This window comes from Ctenocephalides felis, unplaced genomic scaffold (genome assembly GCF_003426905.1).
Source record: "Ctenocephalides felis isolate EL2017-DRISC unplaced genomic scaffold, ASM342690v1 CF-g0.4_SCAFFOLD_01492, whole genome shotgun sequence".
Taxonomy (NCBI): Eukaryota; Metazoa; Arthropoda; class Insecta; order Siphonaptera; family Pulicidae; genus Ctenocephalides; species Ctenocephalides felis.
Genome location: NW_020537646.1, coordinates 55,707,724 through 55,735,207, shown reverse-complemented (window position 1 = coordinate 55,735,207; position 27,484 = coordinate 55,707,724). Strand labels below are relative to the sequence as shown.

Genomic DNA, 27,484 nt, shown 5'->3' with positions numbered 1-27,484 from the left:
TAAATTTGGAAACATTATTTAGTATTACTTGGTAGTTATCGCAGAGTAAGGAGGAATCCGATCTTTTGTTCACCACGTGATCACATATTGATATGAAACAAGTTAAATACAAACAACTTAAATATTTTTGCCTATACTTTTTAATTATTTATTTAATTCTAGTCTCTACTACTTTTCCTATCTTTAATATTTGGTTTGTTGTTAAGTGTTGCTGTTTGTTAATTTTTCTCTTATTGTATAGTTACTTTACCAATCCACATATATTATAATTACCTAGATATACTAATTTTCATACAGTTTTTAGATCCACTGATGATGACATTAAATTGAATGTCGAAAGGTTTGGAAATAAAGATTATTTTATAAATCTTTGGCTTTTCTTTGTTTGATGTATCGCCCTCAAGAACTCACTCATATATTTCAACATCAAAATTAACTACTAAATCATATATATATATATATATACATATATTTCAAATTTCTGCGAGGAGAGAGGAGAGATAGAAAATGAACTATGTATTTCATTTTTGACCTGCTTTTTAAAAAGTTTCAAGTAACATTCGATGAAATCAAGTAAATTTAATAAAAAGTATATAAGTAGCGCAGGGCGAGGCACAAAGGTCCAATTTGACTTTGAGCAAATATAAACTATATTATGAAAAGCAAACCAATTATATCACAACAAATAACACATTTCAAACGAAAAATTATCTGACTACGTTCAGTAAAACTGCCAGCTACTTCATCATTGTAGAAATATGCTTTTTTGCTGTCTTTAAAAAAATTGTTTAGACGTGGGTAACTTGAAACGGCTAGGTGGCAAACAGGTTTAATGTCTTATTTTAATTTTAAAGGTATTTTACAAAGTAAAAACACTTTTAACTAATGCTAAAAAAACTACCAACGGAAGAAAATACTTTTATTATGGATTTTTAAAGATTACAGTTTATCTGCATGTAAACAAAGTCATAAGAATCAATGTTATAGCTGGTTATACATTTTTTACCCTCTACTTTCAAATATTGTTGTTGAACAATGCTTAAATTTACTGGTTTTTGACACATCGCTTGTGGACCTTTTTAACCCAGGGCCTTCATATATTACTATCTATTTTTCGATAAATTCTGGGAAATCATAACTGGAAAAATGTTATTCGACAAAATGTCCATTTGATCGATACCAAATTTAGGTTTTGAATTTAAATAACATAAATAAAAAATAATATAACCTAGAAAATGTTTTATAAATACCAATGAGTATATAATTATACAAATGAGATCTATCAGAGCACCGTAATATGCCAAAATGTGCATTTTCTAGTTAACACTTCAAAAAGGTTGATATTTAGTTTCCAGTAACACTTGCTACCCGTTTAATAACGCTTTTGTATATAAATAAAACTTCAAACAAAACTACTTACCACAATTTAATCATCATTAAATAATATTCACGTAAAGGTGCGTCCACACCTAACGAACAAACACGAACGAACATATATGAACGTACCAGAACGAACGGCAACAGCATAAGGTGGATGCCACAACGATCACGAACGAACATACAAACATGGCGAGCAATGTTCCGCAACTTGTCGGTACATCAAAGGGAATTGTTCGTTCATGTTTGAACTAAATGTTTGAACTAAATGTTTGAAAAAGCTTATTCCAAACGAACATGTTGTTAGTTTAAATTGTATTACGACAAGGTTTGTGTTGTTTTTCAAAGTTTATTTGTATGCACTGAAGATGGGTCAAATCAAGACCCGAAACGTATGATCTTTAAATAAAAACATTTTTCATTAAAACTGTTTTTTAATTACTGGATGGATGCCCAAGAAACAATTTTATTATATTATTTCACCATCTGAAGAAAAACTTCTCGCTTTATATATATATATATATATATATATATATATATATATATATATATAATATATATCTTGATATTGTTTGTTTCGACTTTGAAACATTATATGATACAGTTTTGCGAAAAATAAAACCAGAACGTAAATATAAATCTTTTTAATACGTTTCGAGCTATTCTGCTAGCTCATCATTCAGTTAAAAAACAAACAGAGTAATAAAACAAAGTAACAAAATAAAAAAGTAACAAAAAATGAAACAGAATTAAAATTATACATACCAAACCAGTTTTGCAAGTTATTAAACATTCAAAAAATTATTTTATGTAAAATTTGACAAACATGAATATTTTGTTCTAAAAACAAAAAAAAATATATGTATATATATATATATATATATATATATATATAAATTTTGAAAAATGAAATCAAGTAATCGAAATATATCAAATTCTGAAAGATAAAAGAAAATAAAAGAAAATATCAAGTGGTAAAAAATTGTTCAAATATTAAAATAAATCAGATTTACATATATTAATTAAATTTTGATAGCTGTCGAAAAGTAAGGAAGAAGAAGTTCTCTTATTAACACATTCAGAATTTAAAAAAATGACAACAGATTCAGCAAACCTTCTCAGGTCAACATTTTGTTCAATATATAAAATAACTGGATTGTTTAGGTCAAATGTGCGTTTAAAATTTTGCATATGGTCTGAAAGCATTGTTTTATATTGATTTTTATTGTTTGAATTATATTTATGTTGAAGCATTCTTTTGTATATATACTGTGAACTCTCCCCAATATAGAATTTTTCACAATCATTACAATTCACCTTGTAAACGGAGTCAACAATTCTATTTTGTGGTGTTTTTGATTTTAAAGGAGTATACAAAGAATTTAGAGTATTTTCAAATTTGGAAACTAAAAGAAAACCTTCTTCAGAAAATATCTTTTTTAAAAAATAAGTAAAATTGCCTAAAAATGGTAAGGAAATAATACCTTTATAACGATTTAGAAAAGATGAAGAATTTATTAAACTAGTATCAATAGGTAACGAAAGGTTACTTATTATTTATTAATGTTAATTTTAATTATTTAAATAATAATTTAATGTTAATTTTATTATTATTTAAATACTGCATACGGTTTTTTATAATATTATTAACTAATTTTAACGGATATGAATTGTCTACAAGAATTTCGCGGATTAAATCTAAATTTTTGTTCCAAAAGATGTAATCACTCAAAAGAATAGCTCTATCAATTAATGAAATAATAATAGAAATTTTGATCGAACGGGAATGAAAGGAAAAATAGTTAATGTAACGACCGGACCAAGTTGGCTTTTGATACCAGTTTGTATAAATTTTGTTATTATTAAATCTAATAATTTTAATATCTAAAAAGCTAATAGAATTGTCAACCTCTTGTTCACAAGTGAACTGCAAATGTTTACTGAAAGAGTTAAAACAATTCAATGTATGGTTCATATAGTTATTATCTAAACATAAAAGAATGTCATCAACATATCTAAAATATATGAAGGGTTGAACAGGAAGTTTAGGCAAAACAGAATTTTCTAGAAGTTGTAAAGTCAAATCAGCAAGAGGGGGACTAACACTAGAGCCCATTGGCAAACCAAAAATCTGTGAATAAAATTTATTTTCAAAACAGAAATAAGTATTACTAAAAATGAATTTTAAAATGTATTTGAACCAAAATAAGTTTATAGAAGTGTGGGGTTGGATATCATTCCAACGATCTGAGATAGCATCTAACGCTAAGTCCCAATGAACATTAGTAAAAAACGATATGACATCAAAACTGACAAAAGAAAAATCAGGAGGAATTTGCAAATTATTTAGACGTTTAACTAAATTGAAAGAATTGGAAACATTAAATTCCGACAAAATGGTAACCTTAGAAAGAATAGTGCTGATGTGCTTCGTAAGTTTACTTAAAGGAGTGTTAATATCACAAACAATAGGTCTTATAGGTAAATCTGGTTTATGAACTTTAGGAAGACAGTATAATTTAGGAAAATTAGGATGAAAAACTTTAAGAGAATATCCTAATGATTTAGTAATTTGTTTTTTATCAATTAAATTATTAATAAGTTTTTGTGTCTGTCTATTTAAGTGATCTGTGGGATCGTTGGCCAATTCGCTATAAAAAACTTCATCCTTCAACAAGTTATATGTTTTTGAAAGATAGTCTTCCTTATTGAGAACAGCAGTGAGATTACCCTTGTCTGCTCTCGTAACAATAATATCAGGATTGTTCTTCAAAAATCTTTTACATAAATTCAAATCTCTTAAAACTTCAAAATTCATATGAATGAAATTTTTATTTAAATTTTTCTTTATGAAAAATAGAAGGTTCTTACAGCAAACGGATCTAAATTTAGATTCTTTTTCAACATCCTTCAACTTTAAAATACCATTCTCTAAATTACTGAGAATTTTTATAAAATTAAAGTTTGATTTAGATGGAGGAAGAGAAAATTTGGGGCCTAAAGCAAAAATATATTTTAAGTTAAAAGGAATAGGTGTATTTGAAAATTTTTTTAACCACTTATCAATTAATTTTTCTTTTACCAGAGGAACGGAAAATTTGTTATGTTTTTCTAATAATTTATCGAATTTTTTAATATGTAACCGTTTAAGATTCAAAAAAATTCTGTCATACTTGATTTTTTCTAACTCAAAAAAATTATTCAAAATAAAGGGTTCAACTATAGAATGCAAACCTTTAACCAAATCATCGATTTTGGAATTAAGAAAATGAATGTTGGAAAAACAATTTTTAATTTCCAAAGACATAGCTTCAAAACTTATACTACATAGTTTGTTGTTAAGAGTCAAAGAAAATAAATGATTAAATTTTCTCAAAATAATATTTGCATCAAAAAATTTAGGAATTAATTTGAATTTCCTACAACGTAACAGAAAATTTCGTTTGTTAATAACTTTAATTAATTTTAAATTCAAAGAAGAATAACAAGAAAGTTTTAACCTGGTTTGGTATCCATAATGCAACTCGATAATTTTAAAAAACGAATTAGAAGATCGAACTGGAAGAGATCTTGGATATTGATGACAATTATGATGTGTAGAGAAATCTTGAAATCCTGAATGTGGTTTCATATAGTTGGACACAGGAAAATGAAATTGTTGAAGATTGATAGGAGAAAATGAACCAGAAAATCTTCGTGAAAACTCAAAATCTTGATAAATAAAAACTTCATCCTCTGCAGGCCTAGGAGTAATATCTTGATATTGTTTGTTTCGACTTTGAAACATTATATGATACAGTTTTGCAGCCACAAGTCGACAAACTAAAATTTGACAAACATGAATATTTTGTTCTAAAAACAAAAAAAAAATATATATATATATATATATATATATATATATATATATAAAATTTTGAAAAATAAAATCAAGTAATCGAAATATATCAAATTCTGAAAGATAAAAGAAAATAAAAGAAAATATCAAGTGGTAAAAAATTGTTCAAATATTAAAATAAATCAGATTTACATATATTAATTAAATTTTGATAGCTGTCAAAAAGTAAGGAAGAAGAAGTTCTCTTATTAACACATTCAGAATTTAAAAAAATGAAAACAGATTCAGCAAACCTTCTCAGGTTAACATTTTGTTCAATATATAAAATAACTGGATTGTTTAGGTCAAATGTGTGTTTAAAATTTTGCATATGGTCTGAAAGCATTGTTTTATATTGATTTTTATTGTTTGAATTATATTTATATTGAAGCATTCTTTTGTATATATACTGTGAACTCTCCCCAATATAGAATTTTTCACAATCATTACAATTCACCTTGTAAACGGAGTCAACAATTCTATTTTGTGGTGTTTTTGATTTTAAAGGAGTATACAAAGAATTTAGAGTGTTTTCAAATTTGGAAACTAAAAGAAAACCTTCTTCAGAAAATATCTTTTTTAAAAAATAAGTAAAATTGCCTAAAAATGGTAAGGAAATAATACCTTTATAACGATTTAGAAAAGATGAAGAATTTATTAAACTAGTATCAATAGGTAACGAAAGGTTACTTATTATTTATTAATGTTAATTTTAATTATTTAAATAATAATTTAATGTTAATTTTATTATTATTTAAATACTGCATATGGTTTTTTATAATATTATTAACTAATTTTAACGGATATGAATTGTCTACAAGAATTTCGCGGATTAAATCTAAATTTTTGTTCCAAAAGATGTAATCACTCAAAAGAATAATAGCTCTATCAATTAATGAAATAATAATAGAAATTTTGATCGAACGGGAATGAAAGGAAAAATAGTTAATGTAACGACCGGACCAAGTTGGCTTTTGATACCAGTTTGTATAAATTTTGTTATTATTAAATCTAATAATTTTAATATCTAAAAAGCTAATACAATTGTCAACCTGTTGTTCACAAGTGAACTGCAAATGTTTACTGAAAGAGTTAAAACAATTCAATGTATGGTTCATATAGTTATTATCTAAACATAAAAGAATGTCATCAACATATCTAAAATATATGAAGGGTTGAACAGGAAGTTTAGGCAAAACAGAATTTTCTAGAAGTTGTAAAGTCAAATCAGCAAGAGGGGGACTAACACTAGAGCCCATTGGCAAACCAAAAATCTGTGAATGAAATTTATTTTCAAAACAGATATAAGTATTACTAAAAATAAATTTTAAAATGTATTTGAACCAAAATAAGTTTATAGAAGTGTGGGGTTGGATATCATTTCAACGATCTGAGATAGCATCTAACGCTAAGTCCCAAGGAACATTAGTAAAAAGCGATATGACATCAAAACTGACAAAAGAAAAATCAGGAGGAATTTGCAAATTATTTAAACGTTTAACTAAATTGAAAGAATTGGAAAATATATTGGAAATTATATATATATATATATATATATATATATATATATATATGTGTATGTATGTGTATGTAATTTTATTATATTATTTCACCATCTGAAGAAAAACCTCTTGCTTTATATATATATATATATATATATATATATATATATATATATATATATATATATATATATATATATATATATATATATATATATATAAAGCAAGAGGTTTTTCTTCAGATGGTGAAATAATATAATAAAATTGTTTCTTGGGCATCCATCCCAGTTTTAATGAAAAAATTAGTTTTAATGAAAAATGTTTTTATTTAAAGAACATACGTTTTGGGTCTTGATTTGACCCATCTTCAGTGCATACAAATACACTTTGAAAAACAACACAAACCTTGTCGTAATACAATTTAAACTAACAACATGTTCGTTTGGAATAAGCTTTTTTATAATAAATTATATCATTTATTTTAATTTTACAATATTTTTTTAAATTTTTCATAACTCGACGTTTCATCAATTTCTTTATTTCACTTTTGTTTATTTTTTCGTGCAATTTTGTGTTTTTGTGTTGTTTTTCAAAGTTTATTTGTATGCACTGAAGATGGGTCAAATCAAGACCCGAAACGTATGTTCTTTAAATAAAAACATTTTTCATTAAAACTGTTTTTTAATTACTGGATGGATGCCCAAGAAACAATTTTATTATATGTATGTATATATCGATATATACGTATTAGTTGCATGTATATATGTATATGTGTACGTGGTTGTACATGTTTATCATATATATATATGTTTGTTTGTGTGTATATTTATGTATATATATTACACTCTTGTATGTTTATATATATTTCTTTTTACTTTTCATTTCTCTGAAAGATAAACATTTCTGTTAAGTATAATTGTTATTGTTATAATTTTATTACTTATATCTATAGTTCTTTTTTCAATTTCTGTCATTTTTTCCTAGTTTATATTAATTTTTCAATGTTCATTCTGTAGATCCACTGATGATGACATAAAATCCTATGTCGAAACGTTTGGAAAAAAATTAAAGATTAACCTCTAAATCTTTGCCTTTTATTTGATGTATGCCCTTGAAAAACTTACTCATATATATATATATATATATATATATATATATATATATATATTATATATATACATATATATATATATATATACTAGCTGACCCGGCAAACGTCGTTTTGCTAAGTAAGGTATACTCTAAACAATTTCTAGAGAATCAAAAAATTTAATACTTTAAGTGTATAAGGATGTGTTGTTTGAATGTTATAAACCCCATTAGTTTGTCTATGTTTTATCAATACAATCAAACTGGAAGTTTTATACACTTTCTATAGAACACATGGTATAATCTGATCCAAGTCATTTTTGGTCTTTCGACTTATATAGTCATTACAAATTCCATTTAATCAATTATTGATTACGTTTCAGATCCTTTTTTGATTCAAGATTTTGCGTATAATTGTAAATAATACAACTGAGCTTATACAAAATTTTCAAATTTCTGCGAGGAGAGAGGAGAGATAGAAAATGAACTATGTATTTCATTTTTGACCTGCTTTTTAAAAAGTTTCAAGTAACATTCGATGAAATCAAGTAAATTTAATAAAAAGTATATATGTAGCGCAGGGCGAGGCACAAAGGTCCAATTTGACTTTGAGCAAATATAACAACAAATAACACATTTCAAACGAAAAATTATCTGACTACGTTCAGTAAAACTGCCAGCTACTTCAACATTGTAGAAATATGCTTTTTTGCTGTCTTTAAAAAAATTGTTGTCTAGACCATTTTACCCCATAGACAGGGTAACTTGGAACGGCTAGGTGGCAAACAGGTTTAATGTCTTATTTTAATTTTAAAGGTATTTTACAAAGTAAAAACACTTTTAACTAATGCTAAAAAGACTACCAACGGAAGAAAATACTTTTATTATGGATTTTCAAAGATTACAGTTTATCTGCATGAAAACAAAGTCATAAGAATCAATGTTATAGCTGGTTATACATTTTTTACCCTCTACTTTCAAATATTGTTGTTGAACAATGCTTAAATTTACTGGTTTTTGACACATCGCTTGTGGACCTTTTTAACCCCGGGCCTTCATATATGACTATCTATTCTTCGATAAATTCTGGGAAATCATAACTGGAAAAATGTTATTCGACAAAATGTCCATTTGATCGATACCAAATTTAGGTTTTGAATTTGAATAACATAAATAAAAAATAATATAACCTAGAAAATGTTTTATAAATACCAATGAGTATATAATTATACAAATGAGATTTATCAGAGCACCGTAATATGCCAAAATGTGCATTTTTTAGTTAACATTTTAAAAAGGTTGATATTTAGTTTCTAGTAACACTTGCTGACCGTTTAATAACGCTTTTGTATATAAATAAAACTTCAAACAAAACTACTTACCACAATTTAATCATCATTAAATAATATTCACGTAAAGGTGCGTCCACACCTAACGAACAAACACCAACGAACATATATGAACGTACCAGAACGAACGGCAACAGCATAAGGTGGATGCCACAACGATCACGAACGAACATAAACAAACATGGCGAGCAATGTTCCGCAACTTGTCGGTACATCAAAGGTAATTGTTCGTTCATGTTTGAACTCGTATGTGCAGTGTGGACGCTACCACGAATATAGACAAACATTTTTCTTTTTTGATGTTAAAATGTGCAGTCCTGCATTAGTTTATGTTGTGTTTATTATAAGATATTGCTGTTATTGACAAATTTCGTAAATTTGATCACTTTAAATAATTTTGCTCTTTCCCGCCACTTTAAATAATAAATCTGACGTTTCACGGTACATCCTCGAACAAAAAGATTCAAGCCCTCACTGCTTTGAAGCGTTTGTTTGGAATTATTCGCGTTCGTTTGTGTTCCTGTTCGTTCTTCTTTGTATTTTCTCGTTTGACATGTTCGTTCGTGTTCGTTCGTTAGGTGTGGACGCACCTTAAAACATCCTGTTAAATGTAATTGAACATCATCTGTCAAAATCGTTTGACATTTCACGTATTAGCCACCGTCCATTGTTTTATTCAAATTACGTTTCTACAAATTAAAAATGTAAAGTTTCTACGCGGATTTGAAATAATTTCTCTCCTTTTGGACTTTCTCTGGATTGGCACGAATTTTTCAAGACTAAGAATGGCCAAATCGATTCAGCCGTTTTCGAGTTTTACACGCACATTTGAAGAGAGCTCCATTTTTATATATAAGATATATATATATATATATATATATATACTAGCTGACCCGACAGACGTTGTTCTGTACCCACGTCTACAATTTTTCAATATTTTATACTAATATTTACTGCTTAGCTAAAAATAATAATTACTGTTTTTTGAATTACTATTTACACCAATATATGAGTGATGTTGAATGTAGAACTGTTCGAATAAAATGATTGTTCTCAATTCCCACAGTTAACACTTTAATTATTCATTTAACAAATATTAAAAAATGTTCAATAAAATTGTATATTAAAAATTATACCCTGCGATTTATAGAAGAAATTTATTTCCAATAGCTCAATTTATTTTATTGCATTTAAGGGTTATATAGTATTTTTAGTCATACCTGTAAATGTGGATGTATAAATGAATGATTTTTTGTTTATTCACGACTAAAACATTGATTTTCCAAATTTATCACACTAAAAATGATCGTCTGCCTTTGTGATTTATGGTCATAGCATAAAATACACGTGTTGAAAATTGAAATCTTTTAAAAAGTACAACAAATTCAGAAAGAATTAATATATAGCATTCGCGGCAAAGGTGCAATATCACCTTTTATTTTTTTCCCAAAATAATTGCTTTAATAATGTTGCCTATAATTTTTATAATTTCGTACCATATTTTAACTGGCTTTTAGTAATTTTAATATCTAAATTACATTTTGTTCTCTAATAAATCAATATACATTATTGCTTAAGTTTATATTTGAAGTGAATTAATTTGTCAAATCCTGTTCACATGTGCTCTATTTAACTTACGATCAACAAAATTATTGCTCTGTGAATTTTCTTACTGTGCTCTAATTTACTTGATATTTTGGAAATAGGCTAATCTTTATCATAAGTTCAGAAGTAAAAACAATTTGCACTTCGTCACCATCCACCGCATTAATTGGATTATTACTCTTTTAATTCTGATTTTATCAGATTTTGTAATACACTATCTTAAAGGTTATTAAATGAGCTACAACTTTCTTTATCATAAATTTTACCGTAACTTCTCTCATTGTGAAACGGCGAAGGGTTAAAGGGCTCGAAAGATCTCTGGTTGGACAGCCGCGCTCCTTAATTAATACCTCTATCAATATTTGTGTAATGGAAAAATAATAAACAACAATAATTAGTCAGAAAAATACCTCGAATTTTCATATATATACTTTTATACCTATTCTTTCAGAGATATTATAATGAGAAATTGGATGTTTTTTTTAAGGTTTTTTTTTTCATGAAATCGATACAGAACGTTATTTTTTTAAAAAAGTAAAATTACATCACTGAAAAGAAACGTCATCCACCCGAGAAGTGGTGAAGGTGTCTAAATTGTACTCACTTCTGAAGAGTAAGATGAACCTAGTTCCAAAATTCCAAACGAATTGGAAGACAGTTAAAAAAGTTCAGACCGTAAGCGCTCCATTGAGTAAATATTCCGTACCATATGACAAACATATGAGTTTTTGACACAATGAAACTTCTAAATATTTTTTTTTGTATTGTGACTTAGTATAGTATGGCAAAACGATTGCAAATTGAATATTTTTGAGCGCAATCACTTAAGGCTCGTCTTCTTTGCACGAATTCGTACGGCGAATCTGTTCGCAAAGTGCGCAAACAAAATGATTTGCCGTGCGCGTCAGTCGCATGCGCAGACTGCATCACTTGTCAGATGCATGTTATATTATTTGCATCTTATATTAATTTAATTTTTGGCACATCTCAGCTGCTTTTCGGCATTAATAATGTAGACATTACATTTTCCTTATTCATAATCATGAATTTATTATATTTTAATATTGTCTTAGCCTATAAGTGAATAGAAATGTTTGGTAAATGACAGTCTTTAATCGTTTTTAATGTCAAACTAAGCTTCAAATATTTTCAAGGGCAAACAATGATAAGCGGTTTTTTGTAATTTTTTCCATTTATTTCTACAATCTAACTGTATTTCTATGAATCAAAACATTCTAGAAAATTTCCCGAACAAACTTCAGGAAGATTCATGAAAATCCGAATTATAGTTTAGGAGGATTAATGAATCTTACATTGTTACAGAAGAATTTTATATATAAGATATATATATATATATATATATATATATATATATATATATATATATATATATGATTGATTTCTTGGAGGGCGTAACATCAAGTAAAAAATATAAGTAAGGTAAAGATTTTTTTTAAAACATCTTAATTTTTCCATACGTTTCGACGTAAAATTCTACGTCATCGTCAGTGGTTCTACAATTTAAAAAAAAACAGAAAGTAACGTTAAAAATTGAATATGCATAAGCAATAGTAAAAAGAAAAGGTTTAACTAAAGAGACAGACTAATTATATCTAAGCCTTAAATTAAAAAATGCATAAACATTACTTACTTGAATTTCTTAGATTATCACTTACACATAGTAATACAGCTCGTAAAAATTAATAATTAGAAACAAGCACCAAATGTCAGCAATTTCTTCTTTATAAAGAATAAAAAATAATTAACAAATAGAATATTATATGTAAGCACTCGTGTTCCGAGGCAGGCTAGACAAGAATAAAGTTTTGTAAAAATCTGAGGTCAAAATTTTGAGAAAAAACACATGTTTTCGTATCTGGACACCCGTAAGACGCGCTGTGCGAGTGTGCGTGATAGTGCTGTGCAAACTGTGGTGTTAGTATTTGATATAAATTGTGAAACATTATTTAGAACATATTGGTAATTTTCGCAGATGAAGCTGGTATCTGTACGTTTGTTTAAACAATTTGTATTCAAAAAAATATAGGCCGATTCAGAAAAACGCCTTTGTGAGACTTTTGACTCGTGATGAAGAACCTTTGCGTCATAAAAATTGAACGTATGGTTATTTAGTTTTAAATGTTCTGTGATCATTGTTGGCCTTGATTTTTGTTTTTTGAGTTGTTATCGTGTTGTTTCAAACGCTTGATAAAATTCTGTCCTGTTTCGCTAATATAGGTGGAATCACAGTCATTGCAAGAAATTTTATAGACCACATTGGATACTCGTTCTAAGCTAGTGCGCGGTTTTAAATTTGAGAAGAGGGAATTGAGCGTTAAATCGATGTTGCATACTAAACGAAGATTTGCGTTGTAAAAAAGTGTTTTTCACATCGAATAAAGTTCCTTGATATAAGGCACGAAAATGGTACTTCCAAAATTACTGTCTTTTGTGGAAGCCAGTTCGCCTACTTCTAGTACTGATTGTGATCTTGAAGTCACCTCTTAGAACGATTGGACTTTCACGAGCAATCTGGAAAACCATATTGATTTTAACGCATTAACAGTCATTGAAATGTCGGCTAACATCCGTAAATAACGCAAGAATTATGATGTTGTCCTGCCTGCTAAGTCCACAGCCTTCATCAATAACCTCGTTGTCTTTTCTGAAACGCCTAATCTTGCTGTTAACGTTGCCATTAAAGTTGAGTGAGGCAGCCCTTCTGGTTCATTAATTATTAAGTCCCGGACTTCGGTGGAATGTCCAACATCGAGTCTCGTAGCCAACTATTCATATTTTTATTTTGCATCGTGGTTGTTGAAGGATGTAAATGTCTTGTCCACTAAGGCAAACCAAAGTTCCAAGTCGTTAGGCATGAAATCTGGGATATGTAGTTTGTGGCAACTTTTTGTTTCAACATTATATTTTGATCAAAGGTCAATAGTTACCACTTTTGGGATTAATGAAATTACGAAATATTGAAAATTAACATTTTTTTAAATATTTTTTTTAATTCAAAAATAAATATATAACTGACTATCCAATCTTACTAAAACAAAACTCGTACATCATTTTTATTTATTCATTTTCATTTTCAACGTTTAATTCTATTTTGGCCCGACCTGCCAAACTTGCAATTTATACTTTTGCATACATAAAGTTATGATATTTGTCGTTTAATACGTAAATATATGATATTTGTAAATAGTTGATATATCTTATATATAAAATTCTTCTGTAACAATGTAAGTTTCATTAATCCTCCTAAACTATAAATCCTCCTAAAATAATATAAGATCCGAATATAATTCGGATTTTCATGAATCTTCCTGAAGTTTGTTCGGGAAATTTTCTAGAATGTTTTGATTCATAGAAACATAGTTAGATTATAGAAATAAATGGAAAAAAATATAAAAAACCGCTTATCATTGTTTGACCTTTAAAATATTTATGCCATGGTTTGACATTAAAACCAAATGACAACTGTCAATTGCCAAACATTTCTATTCACTTATAGGCTAAGGCAGTATTAAAATATAATAAATTCATGATGAAAAATAAACAAAATGTAATGTCTACATTATTATTGTCAAAAAGCAGCTGAGATGTGCCATAATTAAAATAATATAAGATGCAAATAATATAACATGCGTCTGACGCGCACGGCAAATCGTGTTCTCAACGTGCGCGTGGTTTGCTTTTGCTTGCAATAATTTTGTTTGAGCACTTTGCGAACAGATTCGCCGTACGAATTCGTGCAAAGGAGACGAGCCTTAAGTGATTGCGCTCAAAAATATTCAATTTGCGGTCGTTTTGCCTTACTATACTAAGTCACAATACAAAAAAAATTACTTATTTAAAAAATTATTTAGAAGTTTCATTGTGTCAAAAATTCATATGTTTGTCATTGGGTACGGAATATTTATTCAATGGAGCGCTTTCGGTATGAACTTTTTTTACTGTTTTCCAATTTGTTTGGAATTTTGGAACTAGGTTCATCTTACTCCGCAGAAGTGAAAACAATTTAGACTCCTTTACCACTTCTCGGGTGGATGACATTTTTTTTTCAGTGGTGTAATTTTCCTTTTTTCAAAATAACATTGGGTATCGATAAAAGAACTAATTAAAAGAGAAAAATGTTTAATAATGTTTTTCAAAAAAGCAAATAATTTTCAAGTTACTGGCTACTGAATATTTGTTTCTTTTTTGCGTTTTTCATCATTTTTTGCTAATATCTTCAAAAATATACGTTTTAACGAAAATCATGTAATGAACAAAATTATATCAATTAAAATCTTAATAAATCGCTATTTTATAGTGTTTTAGGAACATTATTAGGCTAGATATGAAAATGGGTTTTTATAGTGCTCAAAATAAGCTTTAAAATGAGTACTTCTGCGTGTAAAATGAGTGAGCTATCATGCAAATAAAAGACGCATACAATGTTTTTTTTTCATTTAAATCAAATAGTTTGAGTGCCATATCCACCAAAATTAAAAATAATCGTATTCCATCTATAATTTACTTGGTTTAAGAGATCTTGATAGATTCTAGAAAATACCACAACTTTAGTACAAATGATTCTCAAAAAACTCATGATTTCATTAAAAAAAAAACATTTAAAAAAAAACAACCAATTTCTCATCATAATACCTCTGAAAGAATACGTATAAAAGTATACATATATGAAAAATCGAGGTATTTTTGACTGACTATTTATTGTTGTTTATTATTTTTCCGTTACACAAATAATGATAGATGTATGATTAATTAAGGAGTGGGCGGCTGTCCAACCAGAGGTCTTTCGAGCGCTTTAACCCTTCGCCGTTTCACAATGAGAAAAGTTACGGTAAAATTAATGATAGAGAAAGTTGTAGCTCATTTAATCACCTTTAAAATAGTGTATTACAAGTTCTGATAAAATCGGAATTAAAAGAGTAATAATCCAGTTAATGTTGTGGATGGTGACGGAGTGCAAATTGTTGAAAACATTGAACTTAAGATAAAGATTAGCCTATTTCCAAAATATCAAGTAAATTGGAGCACAGTAAAAAAATTCACAGAGCAATAATTTTGTTGATCGTAAGTTGAATAGAGCACATGTGAACAAGATTTGACAAATTAATTCACTTCAAATATAAACTTAAGCAATAATGTATATTGATTTATTGGAGAAAAAAATGTAATTTAGATATTAAAATTACTAAAAGCCAGTTAAAATATGGTACGAAATTATAAAAATAATAGGCAACATTATTGAAGCAATTATTTTGGGTAGAAAAATAAAAGGTGATATTGCACCTTTGCCGCGAATGCTATATGTTAATTATTTCTGAATTTGTTGTACTTTTTAAAAGATTTCAATTTTCAACACCTGTATCTTATGCTATGACCATAAATCACAAAGGCAGACGATCATTTTTAGTGTGATAAATTTGGAAAATCAATGTTTTAGTCGTGAATAAACAAAAAAATCATTCATTTATACATCCACATCTACAGGTATGGCTAAAAATACTATATAATCCTTAAATGCAATAAAATAAATTGAGCTATTGGAAATAAATTTGTTCTATAAATCGCAGTGTATAATTTTTAATATACAATTTTATTGAACATTTTTTAATATTTGTTAAATGAATAATTAAAGTGTTAACTGTGGGAATTGAGAACCATCATTTTATTTGAAACAGTTCTACATTCAACATCACTCATATATTGGTGTAAATAGTAATTCAAAAAACAGTAATTATTATTTTTAACTAAGCAGTAAATATCAGTATAAAATATTGAAAAATTGTAGACGCGGGTACAGAACAATGTCTGTCGGGTCAGCTAGTCTCATATATAAAATTTTTCTGTAACAATGTAAGTTTCATTAATCCTCCTAAACTATAATTCGGATTTTCATGAATCTTCCTGAAGTTTGTTCAGGAAATTTTCTAGAATATTTTGATTCATAGAATTATAGTCAGATTGTAGAAATAAATAGAAAAAATTACAAAAAACCGCTTATCATTGTTTGTCCTTGAAAATATTTGAAGCTTAGTTTGACATTAAAAACAATTGAAGACTGTGATTTGCCAAACATTTCTATTCACTTATAGGCTAAGGCAATATTAAAATATAATAAATTCATGATTATGAATAAGGAAAATGTAATGTCTACATTATTAATGGCGAAAAGCAGCTGAGATGTGCCAAAAATTAAACTAATATAAGATGCAAATAATATAACATGCGTCTGACAGTCTGCGCATGCGACCGACGCGCACGGCGAATCGTGTTCTCAACGAACGCGTGGTTTGCTTTTGATTGCATTAATTTTGTTTGCGCACTTTGCGAACAGATTCGCCGTACGAATTCGTGCAAAGGAGACGAGCCATAAGTGATTGCGCTCAAAAATATTCAATTTGTGGTCGTTTTACCTTACTATACTAAGTCACAATACAAAAAAAATTACTTATTCAAAAAATTATTTAGAACTTTCATTGTGTCAAAAATTCATATGGTTGGCATTTTGTACGGAATATTTACTCAATGGAGCGCTTTGGGTCTAAACTTTTTTTTACTGTTTTCCAATTCGTTTGGAATTTTGGAATTAGGCTCATCTTACTCTCAAGTTCAAAAGTGAAAACAATTTAGACTCCTTTGCACTACCCGGGGGGATGCCATTTCTTTTCAGTGGTGTAATAACGTTGGGTGTGGATAAAAGAACTAATTATAAGAGAAAAATGTTTAACAATGTTTTTCAAAAAAAGCAAATACTTTTCAAGTTACTGGCTACTGAAAATTTGTTTCTTTTTTGCGTTTTTCATCGTTTTTTGCTAATATCTTCAAAAATATACATTTCAACGAAAATTATGTAATGAACAAAATTATATCAATAAAAATCCTAATGAATCGCTATTTTACAGTGTTCTAAGAACAATATTAACTTAATTATGAAAATTGGTTTTTATAGTTCTCCAAACAAGCTTTAAAAGAAGTACTTCTGCGTGTAAAATGAGTGAGCGATCATGCAATTAAAAGACGCATACAATGTTTTTTTTTTTCATTTAAATCAAATAGTTTATGAGCGCCATTTCCATCAAAATTAAAAATAATCGTTTTCCATCTAGAATTAACTAAAAAAAATGAAAAAGAAATTGAAAATTCAAGGTATTTTTCAGACTAATTATTGCTTTTTATTATTTTTTTGTTCTTCGCATTAATTTTGTTGTAATTGTTTAAAGAGTGCGCGGCTGTCCAACCGGAGTGTCTTTCGAGCCCTTTAACCCTTCGCCGTTTCAAAATAAGAGAAGTTACAGTAAAATTTTTGATAGAGAAAGTTGTAGCTCATTCAATCACCTTTAAAATAGTATATTACAAGTTATAACAAAATCAAAATTAAAAGAGTTATAATCCAATTAATGCGGGGGGTGGTGACGAAATGCAAATTGTTTTCACTTCTGAACTTTAGATTAAGATTAGCTGGGCATACGCTTTTTTCATCTCCATTTACTGCAATAATTTTGTTAATAGTAGGTTGAATAGAGCACATGTGAACAAAATTTGACAAATTAATTCACTTCAAATATGTACTTAAGTAATAATGTATATTGAATTATTAGTGTGAAAAATGCAATTCAGATATTAAAATACTAAAAGCCAGTTAAAATATGGTACGAAATTATAAAAATTGTAGGCAGCATTATTGAAGCAATTATTTTGGGTAGAAAAATCGAAGGTGATATTGTACCTTGACCGCATGCTATATATTAATTCTTTCTGAATTTGTTATACTTTTTAAAAGATTTCAATTTTCATGTATCTATGCTATAACAATAAATACATGGTGATAAATTTGGAAAATCAATGCTTTAGCCGTGAATAAACAAAAAATCATTCATTTAAATATCCACATCTACAGGCATATCTAAAAATATTGTATTCAATTTCAAATTCAATAAAATAAATTGAGCTGGAAATAAATTTGTTCTATAAATCGCAGTGTATGATTTTCAATGTATAATTTTATTGATTTTTTAATATTTTAATATTTTTTAAAGGGATAATTAAAGTGTGGGAATTGAGAATAATCATTTTATTTGAAACAGTACTACATTTAACATCACTCATATATTGGTGTAAATAGTAACTCGAAGAACAATAATGATTATATTTAACTGAACGGTATAAATATTAGTATAGGATATTAAAAAAAACGTAGAGGTTAGTACAGGACAACGTCTGTCGGGTCATCTAGTATATATATATATATATATATAATATATATATATATATATATATATATATGTACAATTTACAATTATATATATACAATTTACAATTATCTACATATATATAAAAATAAGTCGGGCTTTCCTTCCTGACGATATAACTCCAGAACGCACAAACCGATTTCGACAATTTTGCATTCGTTGGAAAGGTCTCGGGCTCCGCAAGGTTTATAGGTAAGAAAGTTAGTTGTGCATGGCATCGTGCCTCAATGCAAGCTGCTGGAACTTCACGCACCGTAATTAAAAAATCGAGTAATGACATTAGTGAGAATTATCAGAATTATCAGAATTATGCTTGGTTAAGTCAACGAGCAATTCTTGCCGCAAAGAATAATGATGTACACGCACTGAATTTCACAATTCAATAAAAAATTGTTGGCGATTTGGTGACATACCAATGATTCCGACTGGTCTTCCGTTTGACTTCAAACGATTGCAATTTCCAGTTCGCCTTGCGTTCGCAATAACAAGTCACAAGGCCAATCGCTTAGCGTTTGCGGGATAAATTTCAAATAGATTATTTAGAAAATCATTGTTTTTCACATGGACAGTTATACGTTCCCTGTTCACGAGTTGGAAAACCATCCGCTTTGTTTGTGTTAACGTCAGACCAAAAAACAAAAAATGTGGTTTACCAAAGAGCACTTCAATGAAACGGATAATTTGCGGATTCACTTTCATTTACTTAGAGAAGTTTAACTAAAAAACACTTCATTTTTGTAATCGAAATAAATTCATTACTGTTGTGTAATAAAATCAAATTTTTCCTTTTCAAATATAAAACAAACAAAAAATTTCTTCATCTTTCTCACGAAACCATCTGGTGGCGAAACGGAGTTTGTCGGGTTTGCTAGTATATATATATATATATATATATATATATATATATATATATATATATATCAAAGTAACTAGCAGCCCATTCGTCGAAATAAAAAAGGTATAAAGTATTAAAAACTTTTATTTATACGTTTCGATACAAGATGCGTGTCATCATTTGGCATCTACAACAATTTGAAAATTTTATTTACTAATATAAAAACCAATATAGATTAATTATAACATAGAGAAACATTATACATACCACAGGACAAAAACACTCAAAAAAAAAAATATTTTAAAAAATTAAACTTATAACATATTAGAAAAAAAACATTTTTAAACAAAGAAAACATTAATGACTACAAGATTAACAACGTTTTGAAAAAAGTTTAAAAAGACTTAAAATTTTACAAAAAGTTTTTGAGGGATAATCCAGATATCATAGTTACCAGAGCTGATAAGGGCTGATAAGGAAACTTTTTATAAACCTTTAACTAACAACCCCACCGATCATTTAAACAGACAAACGCACAAACTTATTGGCAATTTAATCACAAAAAACAAATCTCCAAATCATTAGGTTTTTCTTTAAAAGTCTTTCATGCCAGTTATTCCAAGTTGTATTGTCTTCCTAAGTTCATAAACCTAATTTACCTTTTAGACCTATAGTTTCTGACTTAAATTCTACCTTAAGTAAACTCTCCAAATATATCAGCTCCATTCTCTCTAAGGTTTCTGATTTATCGAAATTTAATGTATCCAATTCTTTTAATTTATTAAAAAATTTAAATAATTTTACAATTCCTGCCAATTCTTCCTTTGTTAGTTTTGATGTCATTTCCCTTTTTACGAATATTCCTTGGGAATTGGCTTTAGAAACTTTTTCTGCCCGTTGGAACGATATCCAACCTCACACTTCAATTGACTTGGTTTGGTTTAAGACGATTTTAAATTTCATTTTTGTTAGCACTTACTTTTGTTTTGATGATCAATTTTATTCGCAGATTTTTGGTTTACCCATGGGGTCTAGCATTAGCCCACCTGTGGCTGATTTAACACTACAATTTTAGAAAATTTTGTTTTATCTAATCTTTCTGTTCCACCTCACCTTTATAATAGATATGTTGATGACGTTCTGTTGTGCCTTGACGATTCTCACATTGTTGACACATTAGACTCTTTTAATTATTTTAATAAACATTTGCAGTTTACTTGTGAGATTGAGTCGGATGACTCTATTAGTTTTTTAGACATAAGAGTCACTAAAAATAAAGTAAACAATTCCGTCCTGACTGATTGGTATCGGAAACCAACGTGTTCAGGAAGAAATTATTTGTCTTTTCATTCGCGTTCCATAGAAAATTCTGTCATTATCTCTTTTATAGACAAGGCTATTTTACTGAGTAACAGTATGTTTTGGGAAAAAAATTTGACCCTTATTCGTTCTGCTCTCAAAGATAATAGTTACCGCTCTCACTTGGTCAACAACATCATTAATAATAGATTAAATTATTTACAAACTAATTTTAATAATTCATTTTCACATTCTTGTTCAAATTTAATAGCTTCTTCTTCCACCCAATACAAAGAAACTATTTATTTACCTTTTTTAAGCAATTTTTCGTATTTTTTAAAAAAGTTATTTTTTTCAGAAGGATTCCGTTTAGTTTTTAGTTTTGATAATACTTTTAATTGCATTTTTTCGGTTCTTAAGTCTGGAACCCCGTCTGATGGGGTCACCGATTCTGTTGACAGGTTGGATTGCAATGATTGCAATAAGTGTTACATTGAGAAAGTTCCCAGTATATTTATAAGAGAGTTCACCAATATATTTATAATTCAAAAAATCCAAACTAGTTCAAAACGATGTTTTCAGATCATACGCTCAATCTCAATCACACTTTTAACATTTAACATTTAACATCCTGTTATTCTTTATATCGAAAGAAATAGTGACCTTAGAAAATTTGCTGAATCCTTTCTTAATTCACTAAATTCCTCTAGTGTTAATAAACGCAATTCATCCCACATTTTACATGATAGTTACCAGCTAAATATTGATTTTATCAAAAAAAAAATAATAATAATTTGCTATTTCCTTTATGGTATTTTTTACAATTTTATTTATTTCTGTTCAAACTTTTACATGTTTTGCATTTCCCTTTTGATTAATTACAGTCGAGTCTTTTGCTCGATATGGGCGTGTTTCATGCATCATAATGGTACATTTCAAAACTTTTTTCAAAACGTTGTTAATCTTGTAGTTATTCATTATTTTTTTCCAAAAAAATTTTTTTTTCTAATATATTATAAGTTTATTTTTTTTAAATATTTTTTTTTGAGTGTTTTTGTCCTGTGGTATGTACGTATAATGTTTCTCTTTGTTATAATTAATCTATATTGGTTTTTATATTAGTAAATAAAATTTTCAAATTGTTGTAGTTGCTGAATGATGACACGCATCTTATGTCGAAACGTATAAATAAAAGTTTTCAATACTTTATAACTTTTTTATTTCGACGTTTCAACGTCGAAAAAACTATCAAGATATATATTTATATATATATATATATATATATATATATATATATATAAATCCTGGATTTTTTCAATATATTGATTGTTTCTTTTCCGAACAGTAAATCTAATAATAAAAAACAATTTGTTTTTTGAAGATGTTTAATAACGACGTTTCGGAACTAGATACGTTCCATCATCAGGTTTATTCTGTCAAAGACAATGTTTTTTAAAACTCTTGATTAGCATTAATTAATGATGGCCATTACAAATTATTTAGAAAAACTATAATGGAATTGATTATGTACGAGTGTAAAGAGTAATAAAAATTAACTAAAAAAGATTTTATATGAAATTGAGAAGCAAAAATTATTTACCTGTAATAATTTATATATTCATATCACTAATATTTTTTGTTAAAAACACTCGACTTTTTCGAGGATATTTGTAAATGTTGCGACTTCACAAAACTTTAACTTAATGATATGGAGTTCTGTCGGCCAGATGTAAGGGATATGTACGGAATTTAGGCAAAAATAATTTTTTATGGCTTTTGTATTGGTAACGAAAAAAGAGGAAGTATTGCTTTAGCAAATGTTGAGAAATATTATGTATATATACATGCACATACATATGCACACATACATACATTTGCATGTATCCATATATCCATGTACATACAATTATATACACGAACATATATGCAGGTACATGTATATAGTGTATATACAAAAACATACATATAAGCACATATATGGATGTGCATATATTACTACATATAAACATGTATATATACACACAAAATTATTAAGGAATTAATCGTTTTTAATTAGGTTTAAAAAATTTAGATACGAATCATGAATGATATTATGATCTGATCTTTTATTAACACAATTTGACGAATTCAAAAAGATTAAACTGCTTTCAGAAAAAAAGTCTTTTAAAAGTACAATCTTCTCTATATAAAATATTGGGTTCAAAGGTAAAAATATGTGAATTATCAATGGAATGTTGGACAAGAGTGCTTTGGAAACTTCGGTTTTTATGATGAGTGACGCTTAATTCATGTTGTCTCATTCTCTTATGAATATATTGTGATGTTTGGCCAATGTATTGTTTTTGACAATTTTTGCAAGAGATTGAATGAACTATGTTAGTATTGAATTTAGGATAGGTGGTGGATTTAATTTTTGAAAACATTTCTTTAAAAGAATATAAAGCTGTTCCTGAAATAAAAATATTTTCTTCTTTGAGTGATTTAGCAAAATAATCAAATTAGCCTTCAATGTAAGGCATGTTGTGAAAAGTAGGTTTAATATTGTTGTCCTGGAATAACTTGGTGATGGATTGATAATTGTTATTTTTATGGTAGGAAAGTTTTTTATTGGTAATGAAATTGATTAGGGTGAGGTAATATCCGTTTTCTAATAAAGTTTTGGTTGTTAATGTTGTGTTTTGGGTATGAAAGGAAGAGTGAGACAACATGACTGCGTGGTCTATCAAAGAAATGATTGTATTGACTTTACAATTTCTGGGACAGTATGACGCTTAATGAAGGTACCTTCCTGACCACGTAGGTTTTCTGTACCAATTTGTGCAAATAATATTGTCAATTTTATGTACAGTCACGTCTAAAAAGTTCAATTTGTTGTTGATTTGTGTTTCATGTGTGAACTGAATGTTCTTATTGTAATTGTTAAAAGTATCGAGTATAATATCTGATTGTTCTTTATCTATTATAAAGAAGGTGTCATCTACATATCTATCATAAAAATATATTCTTAAATTTAATGTGGAGAAAACTCTATCACCATGCAAAATTTTATCCAAATCCCAGAAGAGTAAATCTGAGGGTTTCCTTGTTAGATAATATTCTTCATTTTAAATCTGATTGATTAGGTTTATTTACTTTTTATAGAATTAAAATAAATAAATATTTAAAAACATTCATTATTTCTTGAATATTTTATTAAGCTACGGGAACTTCCAGCAGTTTGTTTTAAGGCACGATGCCATACACCACTAGTTAAGGTTAGGTTTGAAAGCTACGGGAAGTTAAGAGTATTTGCTCTATGTTAAACAAATTAAAAGCTTATTGACTGTTTATATCTTGTTGATTCATTGATTCAATACATAAAATATATTAATAAGCTAACAAAACGAAAAGTCCTTACCTTAGTTTTTCAATAGTGAAAAATATTATTATGCAAAATTTAATTTATGCAATAATAGTGTGCATGGTTGAATGTGATTAGGACTTATATTATTTCATCCGTTTTCATTTATTTTCTTAATGTTTTTTTTAAATTTTATTTTTGTTTATTTTCAGAGTGCCTTTATACTTCTCCGATTCAATACTACCAATCGTGCGTACAGGTTCCGATATCAAACACAGAACATGCGGCGGAAACGGTTGCACCTGCGCCACATTCTATAGCATCATGTGATTTAACCACAAAACTTACGTCAATGCCAAGTGGGCCTAAGTTCTCATTGTCGCAGTGCACTAATTATAATACGGCTCCTCGTGGATGGGGTCAGATTAAAGATTATTACAGACCAGTCACTTTTGATAATAAAAACACCACCTACATAAGATTCTAATTAAAATTCTAAAAACTTTATAATGGTTACCTTTTCCTAACTAACTAATTTAAATATCTAATCAAATATGTTGGTGTTAAATTTTGTCTTCTCAATCAATTAGCGTTGAACATTGGATATTTTTCTCATTTTTTTAACTATATGTTTTATAAAATAGTATCTACTGACAAATAATGCTTTATTGCAATTTATAATTACTCAATTGTAATTTGTCATTATTAAATATTAGTGTTATTCTAATAACTTGATGCCTACTGATGATGTATAATGTATAATTTTATGTCAAAACGTATGGAACAATAAAGATGTTGTAAAAGTTTTTACTTAATTTTTTTTCAACTTGATGTTAAATTTTTCAAGAATTCAATCTATATATACATTATCATGGTCTTTTGCTCATACAAAAGGTGGTATAACTGAGGAAAACTCTTTTCTTTTCCAAAAAAAATCATCTCATCATTTGGCAAAAATTTCTTTATAGCGAGCATCATTTTGACATCTGAGAAAAGGGTATGGTCGCTGGGGAATAGATGTAGAGAATATAGTAAGTGGGGAAGCAATTCGGGGCCAATTAATGTTTTTTGCAACTGTTTTCACGGATTTCCATTTTCAAATAGTTAAGCAACGGGACTTATTGAGTGATGTTTTGGATATAACAATTTGTGTTCTCTAGATATTATAATTTATTATTATTCTATTATGTAGTGTGGTATAAATATATCTATAGAAATTTAAGTTTTTTTATTCGACGTTGAAACTTATTTTTGAAAGAATCTTTGTAGTTAAATAGAAATAAAGGGCAGTATTAAGTTATTTATTATGTACGTTTTGACGCTGTATGTGTGTATTTGTTAAGCACATTCAAACCAAACAAAAAAAAATTAAACCAAAAACAAAATACAAATCTCTTTTCGCTATTATGTAATTATAATGTAGTAGAGCTAGAAGTAATATCTCACAAAGGTATCCCTAGTCAATATTTGAATATAATGTATTCATAAAAACGTTTCTTTCTCCCGATTTTTGCGTTCGGAAGGGTTAGTGAAACTCATGTTCAAATGAAAATTATTGAATTTTAAAAATAATAGAATAATAACACAAATATAGTAATTAATGATATATTATAATAAATATATCGAAATATCAATCAACAAACATAATGACGTATAACTTCTACACTTTTTTAACTTATTAAAATGGATATTCAGTAAAATTTAGTTATTAATGCATTATAATGTTAGTTTATTACATAGTTTGTCATTTTTAACTCTTATTAACAATTAATCATCACATTCAAAATTTGACATACTATAGCAATTAATTTACTTCCAATCTGAAAGATTTTTAGATATATTTTTTTTGTAGAAGCTTATAATTCATTTCTTACAGAATTTTTTATAACTGGTGTCTTCCCTTAAAGTGTAATATGATTAGACTAATCTGTCAATGCACTACGTAGTATTTATGTCATGTATGTCCGTCTGAAGCTGTTCTATTCATATTGTCAGAGGGCTATGCATTTGAAAGCAATTCCTAATTAAATCTTTATTAAAAATGGTACAAACACAAAAAACATAAGAATTATAATTTGTCAACTGACACAGAAATAACACTGACGTTCCTTAGTAACCAGCATAAACCGTTTGCCATTATTTTTTCTGCGGCTCACCAGCGCTAACTATGCGTTTGTTCTGAGACAATAGGCCCTGAAGGTAACTATTAACAGGCGCTTTTCAATAAGGTCTTGAACGACATTAAAATATTTATATTAAGATATTGCCATAATTACATGCAACTACACGACATGCAACATAAAATTGTGCTATCATAAAATTTTGATTTGCGTTATAATTGTCGACTATTGAAGTAATAAAATCACCCCTGGGGTCAGTTAAAACCAAACCTTGGGGCCAGTATAAACCTACAAGAATTTTATACTAATTCAAGTAAAGCAAATTGAATTGAATGTATAGTTTGTAAAATATGAGCACACAAAAGATGTATTACAGGAGACACTATATTTTTTATTTGTATTAGGGGAAATATAATAAATGGTATTCGCATATTTCATCAATGTATTTTTACTTAGTTTTCTCCGTTCCTCACCTTGATTAATTGTTCAGTTTGCTATACAACATCGGATCTGTATTCTTATAGTTTCGGAGCTCACGCATTAATCATTTTCTGTGTTATCCAAGGCACTCTAGCTGCAGTCTACAGCTATCCAACGTTATATTCTATAGTTTCCAGAAGTACAGTTTATATTTTACTTTAATCTTTCTAATGCCTTTTCACTATCTCATATAACGTAGGTTTTTGTCTTCATTTCTCTTTTTATTTCAACTTTACTTTTTCTCAAGTTTTGCAGATTTCATGTATCTGTCTCTTTTTCTCGGTTTTGCAAATAATTTTTAGTTTTGTCTTTAAATCAGTTGTCCGCAGATTATGATCGTAGTCTTTATT

The 27,484-nt window shown here is 28.0% G+C and overlaps 1 protein-coding gene across 1 annotated transcript in view; it reads left to right on the top strand.

Annotated features, from left to right (window-relative positions):
• Positions 1–25,052, top strand: part of LOC113369987 — a 289,295-nt gene extending 264,243 nt beyond the window's left edge. Inside the window, exon 7 of the mRNA XM_026610623.1 lies at positions 24,747–25,052. Coding sequence (XP_026466408.1) covers positions 24,747–25,021 — 275 coding nt within the window. The 3' untranslated portion in view covers positions 25,022–25,052. The remainder of the gene's footprint in view (positions 1–24,746) is intronic.
• Positions 25,053–27,484: the final 2,432 nt, after the last annotated feature.